Here is a 17047-nt window from a genome sequence, read left to right on the forward strand (position 1 = left end):
GCAGTTTGTCGTTTTATTACTGATCATCACCACAACTTCACTACATCTGTATAAGTTATAGATGACATTCTGCATAATGTGGGTTAAAACACTTCCTAAGGAGTTACTAGTGATTTAAAAATAGGGGATTCTAAAAAGTTTAATGGAGTATTACATTCGCAGTGACTAACATTGTTTTCGCCATCTCACAATGAACAAATCAGTGGAAGTGAATAAAAGTTTTTATTTGTTGAATTCATCATTTCCCGAAGCGTATGTGCACCCGATAAGCGATGAGGTCATGTACGCAATGGCCGCTCTTTTTCTATTCACAAGCTTAATTTCTATCGCCGGAAACACACTGGTTATCGCAAGTTTTTGGAGGTATATAACAATACGCAAAATAATTTCGATAATTTTATGGTATATAATTATGTTGAAGACATAATTCACAAAATTAGAAGATTGATCAGGTATTTGACCATTTCTAAGTCATTGCTTTTTTTGACTTTAGAGTTCATCGCCTACGCAAGAAGGCGGCAAACCTTTATACGATTAATCTTGCTTTTGGAAACCTTGTGTTGGGTTTTATTGCTGGAGGAATCGCAGTAAATATACTGAGGGGAAATTTCATCTGGCAATGTAAGCTTTTTAGAAACAGTGTCTGAAAATATAATAAATGGCACCAATAAAAAACAAGCTAATGATATTATATTTCCAAACATTTCAACAAATAACTAGTTTATGAATCATACCAGCAAGTTTCAAAAAAAGTTGTCAGCGTCAATAAACAAAATGAGATGTTCAGGAATAAAGGATAAAATGAATAATTGCATGACTTATTTGTAGCTGATTTTAGTGATGTTCAATGCCTTAAAATATTGTCGTTTCAGATAGATGTTCTGCAAATGGATTTGTCGTTACATCAGTTCACATTTCAGTTATAATGACAATTACCGCCATGTTGGCTGAGAGATACCATGTCATCTGTCGGAAGAAGACTTGGTGCAAACTCTTCCATCACAACCCAAATCTTATGCTCGTGCTCATTTGGATGTACAGGCAAGGCATTTTTTTATGCTGATACACTGAAGATTGGTACTCAATTTCATAATATGTTTTAAAATGATTTTTCGACACATGGCTTACTTTTTATGCAGCTTTGCATGGAGTACTCCACCACTTACTCCCTTTGTTCCAAACTATATTAAGGAACAATTATTGCCGTGCTGTATATTTGATCGATTTACGACATCCGTGGCCAACCAGCTTTTCGTCATATCGATGTGCGTATTCGTCTTTTTCTGCCCCCTTGTTTTCATTTGCTATTGTCTGATTCGGATTTACATCTCTGTGCAAGATAGCACAAGATCTTTGGCCATGCATAAAGTAAGTAAACGATGGTTTTGCTGGTGATGAAAAGGGCGGTAATAACATACTCTGAACTATAAAACCCATATGTTCAGACAAACAGAATTGTTTTAACTGAAAGAGAGCTCCTGAGGTAAGTTTGTTTTAATAAACCTCATTTTGTGTCCAATTGCACTGTTACTGTAGTCTCATACATTCTTACACTATCAATTTGCAGCAGACGAAAACAAGCCGTGAATTCACTATTTCAATCGGGAGCAAAAGGTATTAAAACTTCTGTATTTTACAAAAATGGCCAATTTTAATTTCAAAATCTTTCCACATTTTGTATTGAGTTGTGTTTTGTGATATATTTTGGTAAATTCTTTACAAAGAGAATACAATTTAATTAACACAATGAACGCAATCGAAAGGACAAACAAAACTGTAACAGCCATTTAACGGCTTCCGCGCTTCTACAGCCAAAAATTCTGGGATTTTTCTTGAAAATACCAACGCCAGGGAAGGAAATCGAATGAGCGAAGTATTTGAAATAACTTTAACCTAAATTGAAATATAATACCCAACCTTTTTATCTGAATTCACTTAGAAAGGCCATACTTGCACCATTACCACTGGACCGCAGCGAAATGCGAAAGAATCAAAGGAAACAAGACAGACCAAGTTATCCTCACTGACAATTCAAACATCAACTCCTCGTTTAAGCAAAAGGTTGTTGAAGTGTTCTTCATCCTTCAACAGCGTACAAGACCTCCAAGGGCTTGCCATCCTCAAAACGGTCATCGTGTTACTTAGTTTATTTACTTTATCATGGCTTCCTTTCACCGTGATTGTCATCATGAATTTATTGGGGTATAACACAAACGTACTTTTAACAATTGTCACCTTTGTGTTTGCAAAGGCCTCGTGTATTCACAGCTCTTTGGCTTACATCACTAATGCCCACTTTATAGAAACAGTAAATATGTTGAGAATATTATCACGGCGATTGACCAAAACCATAGCAGGTTAAAACTTGTTGTCTAAGGATGCACATGTGACTGTATCAGTTTATGAAAGTTGGTATGTCGCATTTTTGAACAATAAATAAGAAAACCAATGATTACCGTGGTGGCGTAAACACAAAGAGCCACTACATGGTGCGCATGCGCTCGCTGCTTGATATTGGAAACATTACATTATGCGCAGAGCGGGTATTTCCAATCTTTGCCATATCCATATCAGTGGAAATTTTTCTTTTTGATTGGCACCACATCCGAACAGCAAGGTATTTAAAAGTTTTGGGGCAACTCCCAGCATATAACTGGCACAGAGTCTTTTTACAATAGCATTGCCTCAAGGCAAAAACTACAGAAACTAGATTTTCATCTTACATCACATTTTGCCGCTGTGAAATATTGGTAAATTGTATGAAACTTTTTCTACGTCTGCCCGCTGGTAACAGCACTGATAGTTAAAACAGGTGTGTGTTTAAAAAGTCTGCTGATATGTCCCGTATCATAGCTTTTGCCTTCTTATTTGAGATTTTCCACGCGCAAGTATTTTGCATCTTCACAACACCCTTAAATAAGGGTAAATAATAATTCTTTGCAGTTTATTACAATGTACAACGAAGCCTACTTTCTACAAAATTGTTAATATAAGTTCCTGCATAGTAATATATATGTTTATAAAACACAAGCAAAATTAGCTAAGTTAGAGCTAATTTTCAAAGAAAAAATTGGCTAAAAACTTCCAGTTCCAAGACTATTTTGCATCCAAAAGTTTTTCCGAGTTGTGTGTCATTTTGAACTGATCGTCAGTAAAATCTTCCGACGAGATGATTGGTTTCATGGACTTCTTCAGTCTCTATGAAAACAAAAGTTCGAATTGTGAAATCATCGATAACTTGTCGTCACACACTTATAATTACAATACATGCCTCAAAAAAAGAACCTTCATAACTCAAAAGGGTGCTAATGGCTCCCACAGGAATGCACATCATTGACGCAAGTGCCACAAACCATCCAATCACATTTGCCCAAGTAGGAAAAAAATACGTTTTACCGTACCTTGCAGGTTTGTATTGAATGATGCTAAAAATTAAAATGACCTGAAAAGAGAGAAATAACGTAATAAGTGTTCGTAGTTTGCGAATAATCTGATCAGTTGTGCATACCCCTATCAAAATTGGACATATGAACACCCAACAAACGGTAAAGAATTTTGCGGGTGCTCTGCCAGTCATTTCTCTGACATTAGCCGCCACTTGCCAACCTCCATATATCCAACAAATTGCTATCACCTCAAAGAAAGCCAAAAACATGAGGGAAACAATAGCTGTGTATTGATCCAACAGGGTAAACACGTATATTCCTCCCTGACATAAAGGTGTATATGAATACTCATTATAAACATAATAAAGTGCTACAATAATTGAAACATTTCCAGGTAAAATATGTCGGCTTTATTGCTTATATTTCGCTTTGACGTTTTTATTATTGTGGTAATAAAAAAGAGGTAAAACATCGTCACGGCAATTGCAATAGATTAATAATAATTCCCTGAAGTGTTTAGACTACCAACAAATAAACAAGTAATGCAGTTTTAACCTGCATGAGATTTGGAATTCCAAGAAAAAATGCAACAAGACAAATGGCAAGCGATAGCAACTCTTTCCTTTTGAAAACCCGCATCAACTTTTTGGAGTAGACTGAATCCATTACAGTCGTATTGACAACTTCAACCATTGCAAACTGAGGTATTTGTTATGAAAAAAACAAGTTCGTTTTTAATATAAGTGCATGTAAAATACCAATCAATATACAAATAACTCCATAATTGATATTTTGTGCAAGCTTGACGCAAAAGTGAGAGACTTGTTGCGAAATAATTTTCGTGTTTAGTTCGTCGAAATCGCATTTGAAATCAGTAGCGAAACAGCCACTAAGTTTCAGGTATTGGGGAAAAACAACCTGACGTAGAAAGGCGTTAGTAAAGATATTCAATATTTTCGTTCCAAAATCGACCTTTTTCCAACGCCACTTGTTATGCGTGACACAGGTGAAAACTTCACATTTGTTAGTTATGGTAACGAAACATACCTGACTGTCAATTCCAAGACAAATCAACATGAAAAAAAACATAAACGCCCATATCGGCGGACATGGTAAGTTGGCGAAAATTTGAGGATAAACAATAAAAACGAGTTCAGGACCCTGAGTAGCAACTTTTTCTATGGGTTTGTCAAGTATAAAAGACATGTGTCCCATTGCAGAGAATATGACAAAACCTACAAATTGCAAAATACTTCTTTGTAAATATACTGCTTTATTCCGGGAATTTACAAATTTTCTTACCTGCCAACATACTTGTAAAGCTGTTCACCAACGAAATAAAGAGAGTGTCCTTTAAAATGTTGTTGTTTCTTGGATTGTAGCTGGCAAACGCAACCAATGAACCGAAGCTTATGCCAATCGAGTTAAAGTTTTGGGCGGCAGCATTGACCCAAACCTGAAATGGCGCAAAGCTATTTTTGTCAAAAAGATCCTGACGTGATAAAAACTACCTCTGCGTTCAAGAGTTGTGACCAAACAGGCCTAAGGAAGTAAAGAATTCCATTCACAGCTCCGGGAAGCGTAACACTTGCTACCAGCAGGACAATTAAAAGAAAGTAGGGGAAAGTCGCAGTGAAGTACACAACCTAAAAATTATACAAAGGCAGCTTTGTGCTAACCTTGTTTCATTTATGACGAAAAACACCAGCAGGATTACAAACCTTTCCAGCAGATTTGATTCCCTTGAAAATGCATCCATACACAATTATCCAAGCCAAAACGAAGCATCCAAAAACTTTCCATTGCATGCTTCCCATGTCATCAATACCCGCTGTTTTTGCCAACACCACTCGACTGAAAAGACACCGCATTTTGGCAAACATCAAACAGATTATTTCATTTCACAAATGTTTAAATGACCAGGATATAATATCAGTGAGGGGTACACAAATGAATCACTTACTCGAAAAAGTCTTGAGGCGCAGATATAACTTGTGCTGATGAGTTGAGGGAAGCATTTACCCTTTCCACGCAGTTCGGACTGCTCCACGTTTCATTACAACCGTACCATGGTAAAACGGAATTAAACGAATTGAAGAGATAATAGATCGCCCACCCAATTATTACGTTATAGTAGGTGCACAATATGAAACTTATCACAACTGTGGCCACGCCAACTCCTGAAACAAGGAGTTTTGCAAATTATTTCAACACTTTTTTTAAAGTAATTTATGAATATTTAAACACGCTACACGGAAAGCGAAATTCTGTTGGTTTCCGACTTACAACATGGCAGTGGTAGAAAGGAAATGGTTTGACAGATAAAGGATTCGGTTATATGCTAAAGACGCTACAGCGGAAACAAAGCCTTTCGTCATAGAGTGGGTAAATTCTACTCGTTTTGTTTTCGCGGAGAGAACGTACGATTTAAAAAAACTCTTCTCGTGATACTGGAAATTTTGTTAGAAAAAGTTGAGGAAATCTAAAACCTTAAGTGAAAAATTCAGCAAAAATAGTACAAATGTATCCCATACCTTTCATTAAGGGGCACAAAAGAGCGAAAGCACGCACGGGTCCAAATCTTGTAAATTGGCCAATCGCCATTTCCAAATACAAAAGGGGAATTCCACAAACCACCAGCATAGTCAAGTAAGGAAGCAAAAAGGCACCTGCGTTAAAAAGGAAAAACTCTCGTTATGCTTCATTGCGCCTCAAACTGACGCGCATCGACAACAACTTACCACCGCCACTTTTAAAACAGAGATAGGGAAACCGCCAAATGTTTCCCAAGCCAACAGCATAACCAACACATGCTAGAAGAAACTGAGGCTTGCTATTCCATCGAGCTCGCGTTTCAACGTCGGTCATTTTCTAATCAAACTATTTAACTTTCCTGGCAACTTTTCACCGACCAAGTTTAAGAAATTTAACAAATCACAATTGTAACTGGTAACATTTTACACTGAACGTTACAGAAACTTTTAACAACTAAAAGTGTGCTGGCACACTTAACCAGTTTCCTGCCAACATGTGTTCTGGAAAAAAATGCATTACTCTAAAATAAACGCAGTTACAGTGAAGTGAACATAAGCACATCGTGCTGAAGTCTGTTTCCTTCCTATCTCAGTTACTCGTCTCGGTTTTAGGAAACGAGGCACAGCGTACAAAATGCGATAGATAACGTTTACTCCCACCAACAACAAAACACCCACTCGGCTTACAAGTTTGAACGAACTGACGACCACAACGAACTGTATCGCTGCGCTGCCACCAAGGACCATGCTGCTACGGTCTGCTGAACACAATAATCCAGTCGCGCAGATACTGGCACTGGAAATTTGAATGGCGATGGGAATGCTACTAATAAGTGTTTAGTTACTATATTGGAAGCTGTGATTATGTCATTTACCACCACATTTTTCGCCACTGTTTTCGGGGTAACAAATTTAAGATTGACACAGTCTCCGGTCACTATCAATACGTAAAGCGAAATCAGTTGGGAAAGTTTTAAGGAGTTATTTGGAAAAGCGGGTCGGCCAAGTTTGCAAGACTGGCCGGGTTGGCAGGGTCGGCTGAGTTGGCAGGGTCGGCCGGGTTCGTCAGGGTCGGCCGGGTTTTCACTGACCGTGCCAACTCTATGCTTTTATCTGATCTATATATGTCAAACTTCTAATGTTGTAGTTGTATTTTAACTCCTTTTTAATATTAATCAAACAAAACTTGTGTTCACTTCTTTCAGGCAAGTGTTACTTTGCTTTCAACTTATAAGTTAACAACTGTCTAGGAAACTTTCGTTTCAGGTTAAAATCTTTCAGTCTTCTTTAATTAGACATATATATTTCGCTTCGTTAAAAGCATCATCAGTGTCTTATTCAAATAGAATCAAATAAGACACTGATGATGCTTATAACGAAGCGAAATATATATGTCTAATTAAATAAGACTAAAAGATTTTAACCTGAAACGAAAGTTTCCTAGACAGTTGTTATATATATAATAAGGTGGAAATGTTCAGGGCCAAATTGCAACAGAATGGGAAATGATTCCCAGAATCAATTCTCAAACTTATAAGTTACGTTATTATTGAAGCTCCTTCACATGAGCTTTATAGAGGTTTATTTTCGGCCATGTAAGATAAGTTCATTTCTTCAATGCGCCGTGTCAGTCTCTGGTCTATAACTATAGTACTTGCTGGTGCACTGTTTTGATAAGAGAGTTAACTGTTAAACATTGTAGCCAATTTGCACGAGCTTTCGCGAGCTTGATCTAGCTTCCAAGATGAGTTTTCAAGTTTAATAATGCTTCTGTATTTTCGTGGTAATTCCTGATAGCCTATATATGTTATTTTTTTTAGGTTCATGAACTCATCTGACTCAAAATCTAGTCCAAAAGAAATTTCGTCATTTTGGTCACCAACCCGGCCAACCCGGCCAAAGCTAATTGAATTGAAAAAGAGTAACGAAGTTTTAACAGAAATAGTTACTTTGGATTAGAGAGTTATCCAACCGCAGCAACGTAAAAAAATCACCAAACACAAAAGTGTTTTTATTAAAAGCGTATTACCATGCCAATTTTTATGGTTGTAAACGAACAAATAACAATAACATATTAACAATTATAATGCTTCAACTACAATATTAAGTTAAGTGAGTAATTGTTTCCCTTTGGCGTTTATTAATCCCAATCCTGTTTGACGTCTTTTTGTACAGCTTGCTTATCTTTAGACCAAATTTGTAGTCATTAAAACAAAAAGCTTTTTACACTTTGTTGAATCTCCAGTTTAATATGATGTTGTATATGGTTGAACTAAATATTTCAACACTTGTACCCTCCAGCATATTGGAAACATCGCGATCATAGTGAAACGCGTGGAAGGCAACGAGCAAAGCGATGCAAACAGACCCAGCCAAGCGCAAGTCGCTTTTGAAAAGAACAAATCACGGCATGCGCTTCGCTTCGCGTTTCTGTAAACCAGATATAATTACTCTTTTAGAATGTTTTGTACTTTAAACCATGTATCAAAAACTATTTTTAGATCGTACGAATTATGAATATTGTGGGTGATATTACTTGTATTTTATTCTTGTGGTGTATTTTTTCATCAATCTTTTGACTTATTTCAGAGACGTTCCGCATGACTAAGCATACATCCCTTTCGCGCCAAGTTTAACAAAAATTTCGATTCCCGGTTCCCACAAAGACTTCTTTCGGGATGAGTTTTAGCCGAAAAGCAGTACACCCTGCAGGATACTTGATCTAAATTTTGGTTAAAATGATTTCTGTTAAAACCTAGTGAAGTATTTTACACCGTGACATTTACCTTTCTACAGATATAAACACGTTACATTGTTAATAAAAAGATTTCCCAAATAGGTTGTATTAGATAAATATGACAGACGTTATAGTGCCTGCAAAAAAGTTAAAACAAGGTATGTGTAAATATTTTTCAGGAGATCATGTTGTTGTAACGATTTTTCTGTTAATGAACATTTGTACCAAATTAAAAAAAATGTTGTGAAGCCTTAATTTTTCGTTCATTAATGTATTGCTTCATTTTGTGCGGATTGGCAATAAAATTAATATATAGGCCTACATGATGTATAAAGTATCCCTAATGCAAATTACAAACTTTTCAATCTGGCATGTATTTAGCCGAAATATATGTGTGTGTCCTCAATAAATTGCCTACATTGTTTGCAGCACGCTTATCATTTGGCAAACTGCCCCTTTCAAAATCAGTTTCAAACCAGGGAAGTGTACAGGAACACAAAGTTCATCAGCTGCAACAAGTGCAACCAGGGTCTCACAATGATAAAGAAAATGTGTACGGGTAAAAACAAAAAATAGCCACAACAGAGTTGTTTGTAATTTGTTGTTAAAAAAGAAAAAAAACTATAGGCTGCATCATAACAATGTTTACATCACTGGATTTGTCATATATTTACATTTAAATGTTCTTTTATGTGTAAAAACCAACTTCTTTTTGTAGTGCAAATGAGATACAGGTAAAAGTGGATGTACATGCAACTATTCAATGTCCTGAAATTTCCACTAGCATTCATTCTGATAGCGACATTGAGGTAAACCTTCAGAGTTGAACTATTTTAAGTATTCCAACTTCTGTATAGTTAGTTTAATAAAAACAATTTTGGTAAAATTTAGCTATGACTAGTAGTTAATTTGATGATCAGGTGGGAAGTGCTGCCAATGTTGCATCCTCAATGACCACCAAAATTACAATATTTTAACTCAATTTCTCCAATGCGCCATGTCAGTCTCTGGTCTATACCTATAGTACTTGCTGGTGCACTGTTTTGATAAGAGACTGACTGTTAAACAACTTTATCCGCACGAGCTTTCGCGAGCTTGATCTTGCTTCATCAATATTTTAATTGAAATTAAACTTTTTGCACAGACAAAGGTTGAATCAAAGGTGGATCAAAATATAGATGATGCTATCAGCACAGTCATCCACCAGGCGGTGAACCAAAAAGAGGCTTTCATTGAAAGTTCCTTACTTCGTGATTCAAAAAAAAGAAGGAGATCAAAATCCCCAAAACCTGATGCAGTGAATAAATCAGAAGCTGATACTTTAGAAATTGAAGTTAGCAAATCTCTTTTCATGTCATCTGCTGGGATTAGTAGTGCTCCAGTTGTTATTGTAGAATCTCCTAATGACAATGAAAGCAGACCAAAAAAACCACGTCGCTCTGTTTTGGAAATGTTAAATACATCAAAAAATGGTGAAAAGCAAATGGATACTTCTGCTGATGATAATGCTATAGAAGTTATTGACAGTGACTCGGAACCAAACAATTTTAATAAAAGCAATGAAAAGGCCAATACCCCTCAAGACACCGGGAAAATTATGGATGTTGAATTTCCTGCAAACATCAGTGTTGAGAATGTTGACAACAATCTGAGTAACAACCAAAAAGATGTTTCACCAGCCAAAGGAAGTTCTATCACAAGAAGTCATTCTCTATCACCACCCTCAGTGAAGAAGCAACCTTCTCCGGTAAGCTGTATATGCTTAAATTCTTATTGTGTCACTATGTTTATCTTTTGCAAGGCAATTAGTATTTTATCGTTTATTTTATAAGTAACACCAAAGTTTTTAAGTGTAGCAGAATAGTGATTTCGTGACATGTTTTGTAGAAACAAAGAAGTGCGAGAAAAACAAATTCTGAAGTTATAAAGAAAAAGGAAGAGAGGGTAAAATTATTTTTCACTACTATGTTATTTTAAAGTGTGGTCATGTTTCTATAAACCAACTTGTGAATCTGCTGTAAAATTATGTTTTGTTTATTTAATAATCAAGGAGCAAGAAAGGGAAGAAAGAAAAAAATTAAAAGAGGAAGAAAAGCATTTGAAAGAAATGGAGAAACTGGAACAAAAGAAAAAGAAGGTAAGAAGCTCACTAGTCCAGTTTCTCATTTGTGTGAATAGTATTTTAAAAAATCTTCGCATTTCTATCAATCAGAAATAAATTTTCTTTGCTATGTTGTGTAAAAAATGTTTTAAACCAGAAGGCAAATTTGTCATGGTATTGAAATAGTAATTTCTACAGGAAGAAGAAAAGGCTCAAAGGGAAGAAGAGAAACGGAAAAAGAAAGAAGAGTTGGACCGAATAAAAGAAGATAAGCTGAAGAAGAAACAGGAAGAACAGGACAAGAAAAAGGCTGAGCAAGAGTAAGTTAATTGAAATGGTTATGGATAAACAATATTTCGTTTTCATGTATTTTAATATGTATTTTAACAAAAGATAAACTTTTTTCATGTTTGTGTTTTTTTAAGAGCAAAGCGCTTGGAGAAGGAACGAAAAGAAGAGGAGCGAATAAGAGAGAAAGAAAAAAAAGAAGAAGAACGCAAACAAAAGGAATTAGAAAAACAAAGAATTTTGGAAGAGAAGCAGAAGTCTGATGAGGAAAAGGTGAGAAAGAAGTTTTTACATAAAGTTCTGACTGTAGTATATGTACTTTGTTTTCATTAGAAACGTATTAAAGAAAAGCAAGCATCGACTTTCAAAAATTTTTTTACTTCACCATCAAGTGGAAAGAGGGTATGTCAGTTTCATGTTTCACATTGTTAGATGGAAAATATCCCAAATGGTAAAATTAAGTTTTTTGTTTAATCTATGTGCACTAATATATATATATATATATGTGTGTGTGTTATACACATTTTGTATATATATACAGGTTTTGCGTCGAAGCATTGGAGATTTTGTCCAGTTTCAATTAAAGGAGGACATGTTTCTAGCTCCATCCACAAGAAAAACTCTTTCATCAAGCAGAATACATGCATTGGATAGCCTCCTTAAAAATCAGGTACATACAGAACTGGTTTAAATACTGGCTAATGCTGTTTGAATGGTTAATTTTAAATTCTGCATGTGTTTTGTTTTGATTAGTGTGTTTTAGTTAGACCAGATTATTACCTGTCTTTTAACGAAACCAACCAAAGCAATATGTGTGACATCAAAAATATAAAAAAAGCGCTGTTGTAAAACATTTTTCACCCATGGCAAAAAATGTCAACAGAAAGTTTTTCAATATATTTTGTAGATACACAGTGAACTGTATGTGCATGATATCAAAGCCGGAAAAAGGAAACTTGAAAAAAGTGCATCCACAATACCACATAAGCGTAACAAATTATTGAGGTTAGTGCTTTGTTTTTATTATATGAACATATTTAGGTGTATTTGTTCCAAATCCAATATAAAGCCACACAACCGACTGAAGAATTTAAAATTGTAGTAGCTAATTCCAAATTAATATGGCCAAATATTGGATGAAAGGACTTGGATTATTTTTAAGTAATGCGATGTAGTCAAATCAGAATCTTTTCTGTGTTGATACATCCTGCTCCTATTCTTCACCGATAATTGAAAGTTAAGAAATATTTTTTTGAAAAATGGCATGATTTGCAGAATAAAAAAAAGCGTCAAACTTTTCATGGTTATATTACTGTTGTTTTCTGATTAGATAATTTAATTTATTAGCATTTTTTAGTGATTTTTAATAATAGCAGATAATCAAGACAAAATTCATTTGAGCAATATTTACATATGAAGTTGTATATTTACATGTAACTGTTTGTAGTCTTACTGATGATGGTCTTGAAGTTATTGCTATGGATGAAAACAGTGTTTCATCTTTAAAACCACTGAAAGCAAAGTTCCTGCAGTTTTCTGAGAACAATCGGCCACCGTACTTTGGCACTTGGAGGAAATCAAGCAAGGTTATAAAAGGAAAATCACCTTTCCAAAAAGATAATGTAAGAAGTTTGATTTGCATCTATGAAAAGTATCAGATCAATGTTTTTGATGCAAATTTGTGTGGAGTGTACATACAAAATTTCACAACCCCAAGTGGGAAATTGCAGAGTACCTTGATAACTGCTAATTGGAGACCTTAAGTGTCTTTTCAAGGTGTACCTTATATGTATATGACAAGTTTGTTGTTGAAAAGGATTTGTTTGATTACGATGTTGATTCTGATGATGAGTGGGAGGACCCTGGAGAAGGCGAAGATATTGCTAACAGTGATGGGGTAAGTCAACACTGATGTCCACCAGCATTAACTAATCTCACTTTAGTTTTCTGGCCATTATTTCTGTTTATAAGTAATGTAAGTAACGAAATTGGAAACAGTCTAAATCTATTTGTACCAGCAGTACATGATTAAATAACAAAACACTCGAACAAGGCTTATGACTTCCAAAAAATGTGATTACTTGTAACTTAACAATATATCATCGCTGATGTAGTTACAGTATTTGTGTAAGGGTTTTAACTAATGTTCGACCATACATCTAAATAAGGATTGAATTTAAGGAGGAAGAAATTGAGAAAGATGAAGATGAGGACGAGGGAGATGGATTTTTTGTTCCCCATGGATATTTGTCAGATGATGAAGGAATTGATGCAGATGTATGTATTTTATTTGTGTTAAGTGAACACTTAAATAATATTTAAACATGCTAATACAGTATTGTAATTTTACCAAATGATAATATGTGGTTACTAATGTTTGCTTGATAATTATACAACTTTCATCCAGAAGACTATGATTATAAGATTAAGACTAATTTTTGACAAAACTGCAAATGGAGAAATTTTATTTGTTTTTGTTAGGGTGAAGAAAATGATGTGTCGGAACAAAAACTTAAAATGAAGCAACAAGAATTTGAAAACTCCTTCAAGCAGAAGATTAAAGTCCTTACTCCATTAATCATTGGTTGTGTTTGGCCTGACATCCAGGAAAACGTTAATAAGAGGCATTTGCAAACACTAGATGAGTATAAGGTATCTACATTACTTTTTGCCCCAACGTTGTAGGTTTTGGTGTAGATTAGTTGATATTAATACATAAGACTGTTCATAGTTGTAGTTTATTTGTTGTTACTCATGCTCTTGTTTTTATTTCCAGATTATGTTATTTGATGAAACACAGACATCAATAGATCTGGACTCTTTACAAACTCCTGTTCCTCGAACACCTCGCGTCAAAGCTGAAGTTTCCAAACCACCTAAACAGCCAAGAAATGTACCAGATGAAGGTCTGTTATAACACCAATCGTATTTAGAAACTTAGTTGGTTGCCTAGTTTATCACCAGGTTGCTGTTTTTTGCTTTTGCTTGAAAACAAACAATTATTTTTAGCCATGCCTGATTTGATCCGAATGTTGCATGGCAACCCTCATAGTGCACAGCGACTTGTCAAGGAGTTTCAGGCTTACTGGCAGAAAGCAAACGAAAGCAAAATGGCAGCAAACACTGACACGAACATGGGTAAGAGATTAAAATTCCAAACAATTTGGTGATGTTCGAATCTTTCTCAAGGTTTTATTTTATTTGCGCAGAAAAAAATAGAGAAGTTAATAATTACATCAGCGCTGAACAATGACGTCTTTCTCTTTTCACAGAAACAGGAAGTAATTGTACCTCAACCGACAAAGAGGTGTCGGATATACTTGTTCCTCCTCCTCCTCCTGGATTCTGCAAATCTCGTGGCTCTTCGCCACATCGTCCACAATCAGTCTCTCCTAAACCAGGGGGAAAGATTGGTGAAATTTCAGCCAATGGAAGCCTGGCAGATGTAACCATATTCACTCCTGTTGACAAAGGTCCATTTTGGATCCCTAAGAGTCAAGTTTTAAAGAAAATCAAAGAAATTGGAGTTTATGGTCGAAGAGAAACTTTATCACGTTCTTGCTGGTCAGTAATTTTTATGTTTTTGCGAAAGTTTTTTTTATTGCGATTTGTAAATTTGTGTATTATCACCAAGATTGGATGTTTGGAAACTGAAGTTTTGCTCGTTGCTGTCGGGCAATGAGTTGCTTATAAAAATTTTTACCGGTTATGATTCAAAGTTATGCAATATTCACAGGTTTGTGCTGGATGATGTATTCCAGAAGTACTCCCTCGATCGGGAAAAGTTTCTGATCCCATGTACCTGGGAATACATTACAAAAGTACCCGATATTAAGTTGGGTCTCTTGGTCGACAACAATCCCCCAACATCGACTGAAGCAAAGGAATCTGCACCTGTAGTGGCAAAGATGAACATTAACAAGTTCACTGCAAAAGTTTCTGCCGAAGCTTTGCTTTCCAACTGTATAAAAAGGTTGTTTATCTTACCTTCGTATATGTTAGGTTTGCTAAATATGTTGGTACATACATAGCAGACCAAATTAATTTTTTACAGAGGTCTTGAAGAAAAAGAAAAACAAGGTTCACAAACTTCCAACTCCTCAATCAATATATTCGCCACAAGCAAGGTAATTTACAAAAAATCAATATTAAAAAATGTGTAAGCGCAAAATTAGTCAACATATTTTTCGGAACCATTTTTTTACAATAATGTAGTTGCAGTCCCATGAAGTTACAAACGCACTGACGAAAAACATCCGTAAATAAATGTTCAGATGTAAGGCAGAAAAAGTCGACCAAAAAAAAGTAAATGAAGTTTCGTTTTGCCGCTAGGTGTCGGCAGAGGAACTGATTGAAAGCTCGCGGCAAAAGTTTGTTCAAGAACAACAAGAACCGCGTCGTGTGGAATTGACAACCATTGCTCTAGGAAACACACAAGCATGGGAAGAAATGAACGAGGTTCCCCCGCACACTACAGTGTATGGAGTCCCAACTCACGATGCTTTTAAGAACTTTTTCGGCATGCAAAAGGAAGAATCCCGAAAGGTAGATTGAACAAGTTGGCTTACGTTTGCCCAAAGTCATTCTCGCCATTACAAAAAAATATATTACATTTAAACTTGATATTGAGCGAGAAAAATTTCGAATGTTAATTATGTCAATTTGCTACTGACGCTGCAAGGCGCGTCATTCAACTGTAAATCGCTCTTATTGCAAATACCTAAATTAAATCGCGTCAAAGCTTCAACTTAATACTGTTTTCTTTGCTCAATGTGCAACAAGTTTAAATCAACTGTGAATTTTTCAACTTAAATAAAAACAGAACCCTTGGATTTTATCCAACTTTTTTTTTTTAAAGGACAATGTCGTCGAAAATGTTGCTGTTGAATTGGTGGCCACTAAACTGGAGGCAGCATCAAGTGAGGGGGCCAAGGCAAATAAGGACGAGAAGTCTGGTCGGGCAAAGAGCGAAGTGTCTGAATGCATGGTCGTCGATTGAAGTCTCTTCTCAATTGAATGATTTTTGCGGGGCCAGACGCTGCCATTGAAACAGCATCGTAAAGATTACTCTTTATATCTGAACTGTCTCGCTCTAGTTCAATTTCTTGATTTATTTCGCTTCTTAATAGATTCCACACAGGAGTGTGTTGAATGCATCTATAACCCTATTCAAGTAGATAATTCCTTTCTATTGGTTGTCTTGCTTTATTCCTCCACTAAATCAGATTGACGTTAGTAGCGCTTTGGTGCGGATTAGCGGAAGATGACAACATGCACAACACATATAATCCAGCATAACTTTTGCTATATATGGCGTGGAAAACGTCGAGCTGTGGTTGTTTGAAGTTATTCGTGCCCCGATTTAACCCTGTGTGACGAACGAATAAACGTTGTATAATATCAGACAATAACTGTACCTGGAAATGTGTCGTTTGTTTTGTCAGTTTCACCGAAACATACTTTCCTCTCACCATGTGGTTCGCAATTTGTAACGGAATGAACGATTCTAAAAACCATGGAAAATTTCAACTTTTTAAATTTAAATTTTCTTCCAAAAACAGCGTAAAAGTAAAGCTAGGTGACTTTCAAGTATATTTATACTCTGTATGGCGTACACAGCAAGGTGTTCTTTGGGCAAACGCATAAGTGTAAAACCAAATGATTATAAGCAATTTTTCATTCACCATGGATATTTACACATGTTATTAACACGCTGATATCTTATTGGGTCGTCAATTGGAAAAAGTCTTTCGCCAGACCAAATATGAAAGAGTGTAAATTTCCAAAAATCGGCCTCAAGTTCGCGATATAATATGGTGACAGCACGTTTGCACAAGTCAGTGAATTATTTATGGACAAGCAACATGTTTTGTAATGGACTTCGTCAGAAACGGATTTTCAAGACATTGAAATGAGGCGCCTTGAAGTTCTAGAAACAATATTGTGTTAACTGGTGATTGACTCGGAAATATTCATTAGCGACTGTTTTTGTTAGACTGCT

General features: G+C 35.7%; 3 protein-coding genes across 4 annotated transcripts; 2 read left to right on the top strand and 1 right to left on the bottom strand.

Annotated features, from left to right (window-relative positions):
* The first annotated feature begins 190 nt into the window (after positions 1-190).
* On the top strand, positions 191-2145 carry LOC145898129 (melanopsin-like). Its single transcript, XM_082986563.1, has 7 exons — positions 191-363; positions 494-621; positions 873-1041; positions 1140-1368; positions 1446-1483; positions 1568-1614; positions 1940-2145. The coding sequence occupies exons 1-7, from the start codon at positions 191-193 to the stop codon at positions 2143-2145; spliced, it is 990 nt and encodes a 329-aa protein (XP_082842689.1).
* A 700-nt stretch (positions 2146-2845) lies between these two features.
* LOC145898547 (sodium- and chloride-dependent GABA transporter ine-like) lies at positions 2846-6417 on the bottom strand. Its single transcript, XM_082987049.1, has 11 exons — positions 6128-6417; positions 5921-6055; positions 5350-5566; positions 5108-5240; positions 4898-5032; positions 4689-4842; positions 4434-4621; positions 3942-4085; positions 3509-3709; positions 3272-3442; positions 2846-3198 (listed from the first exon to the last, which is right to left on the bottom strand). The coding sequence occupies exons 1-11, from the start codon at positions 6252-6254 to the stop codon at positions 3097-3099; spliced, it is 1707 nt and encodes a 568-aa protein (XP_082843175.1). The 5' UTR covers positions 6255-6417; the 3' UTR covers positions 2846-3096.
* A 992-nt stretch (positions 6418-7409) lies between these two features.
* On the top strand, positions 7410-16446 carry LOC145897807 (uncharacterized). Of its 2 annotated transcripts, none has more exons than XM_082986253.1 (22): positions 7410-8815; positions 9087-9210; positions 9376-9466; positions 9802-10404; positions 10545-10601; positions 10708-10794; positions 10957-11078; positions 11184-11319; positions 11380-11448; positions 11588-11716; positions 11954-12051; positions 12494-12668; positions 12863-12943; positions 13228-13323; positions 13528-13698; positions 13823-13952; positions 14056-14184; positions 14319-14610; positions 14783-15019; positions 15101-15173; positions 15379-15591; positions 15905-16446. In XM_082986253.1, exons 1-22 carry the CDS (start codon positions 8776-8778, stop codon positions 16043-16045), a joined length of 3294 nt encoding a protein of 1097 aa, XP_082842379.1. In that variant the 5' UTR covers positions 7410-8775; the 3' UTR covers positions 16046-16446. The 2 variants fall into 2 exon arrangements, with proteins under 2 accessions (XP_082842379.1, XP_082842378.1); XM_082986252.1 differs by having other exon boundaries at positions 7411-8815; positions 9087-9216.
* The last annotated feature ends 601 nt before the right edge of the window (positions 16447-17047 follow it).

The sequence above is a fragment of the Ascidia mentula genome, chromosome 4 (assembly GCF_947561715.1).
Source record: "Ascidia mentula chromosome 4, kaAscMent1.1, whole genome shotgun sequence".
Classification (NCBI taxonomy): Eukaryota; Metazoa; Chordata; class Ascidiacea; order Phlebobranchia; family Ascidiidae; genus Ascidia; species Ascidia mentula.

Coding starts and splice junctions, on each gene's coding strand:
- LOC145898129 (XM_082986563.1), top strand. CDS start 191: ATGAACAAATCAGTGGAAGTGAATAAAAGTTTTTATTTGTTGAATTCA. Junction 622..872: donor GGGAAATTTCATCTGGCAAT/GTAAGCTTTTTA, acceptor TTGTCGTTTCAG/ATAGATGTTCTGCAAATGGA. Junction 1,484..1,567: donor ACTGAAAGAGAGCTCCTGAG/GTAAGTTTGTTT, acceptor ATCAATTTGCAG/CAGACGAAAACAAGCCGTGA.
- LOC145898547 (XM_082987049.1), bottom strand. CDS start 6,254: ATGACCGACGTTGAAACGCGAGCTCGATGGAATAGCAAGCCTCAGTTT. Junction 5,567..5,920: donor TTTGTGCCCCTTAATGAAAG/GTATGGGATACA, acceptor TCCTTGTTTCAG/GAGTTGGCGTGGCCACAGTT. Junction 4,086..4,433: donor GTCTTGGAATTGACAGTCAG/GTATGTTTCGTT, acceptor CAAATACCTCAG/TTTGCAATGGTTGAAGTTGT.
- LOC145897807 (XM_082986252.1), top strand. CDS start 8,776: ATGACAGACGTTATAGTGCCTGCAAAAAAGTTAAAACAAG. Junction 12,944..13,227: donor ATATTGCTAACAGTGATGGG/GTAAGTCAACAC, acceptor ATTGAATTTAAG/GAGGAAGAAATTGAGAAAGA. Junction 15,020..15,100: donor CTTTCCAACTGTATAAAAAG/GTTGTTTATCTT, acceptor AATTTTTTACAG/AGGTCTTGAAGAAAAAGAAA.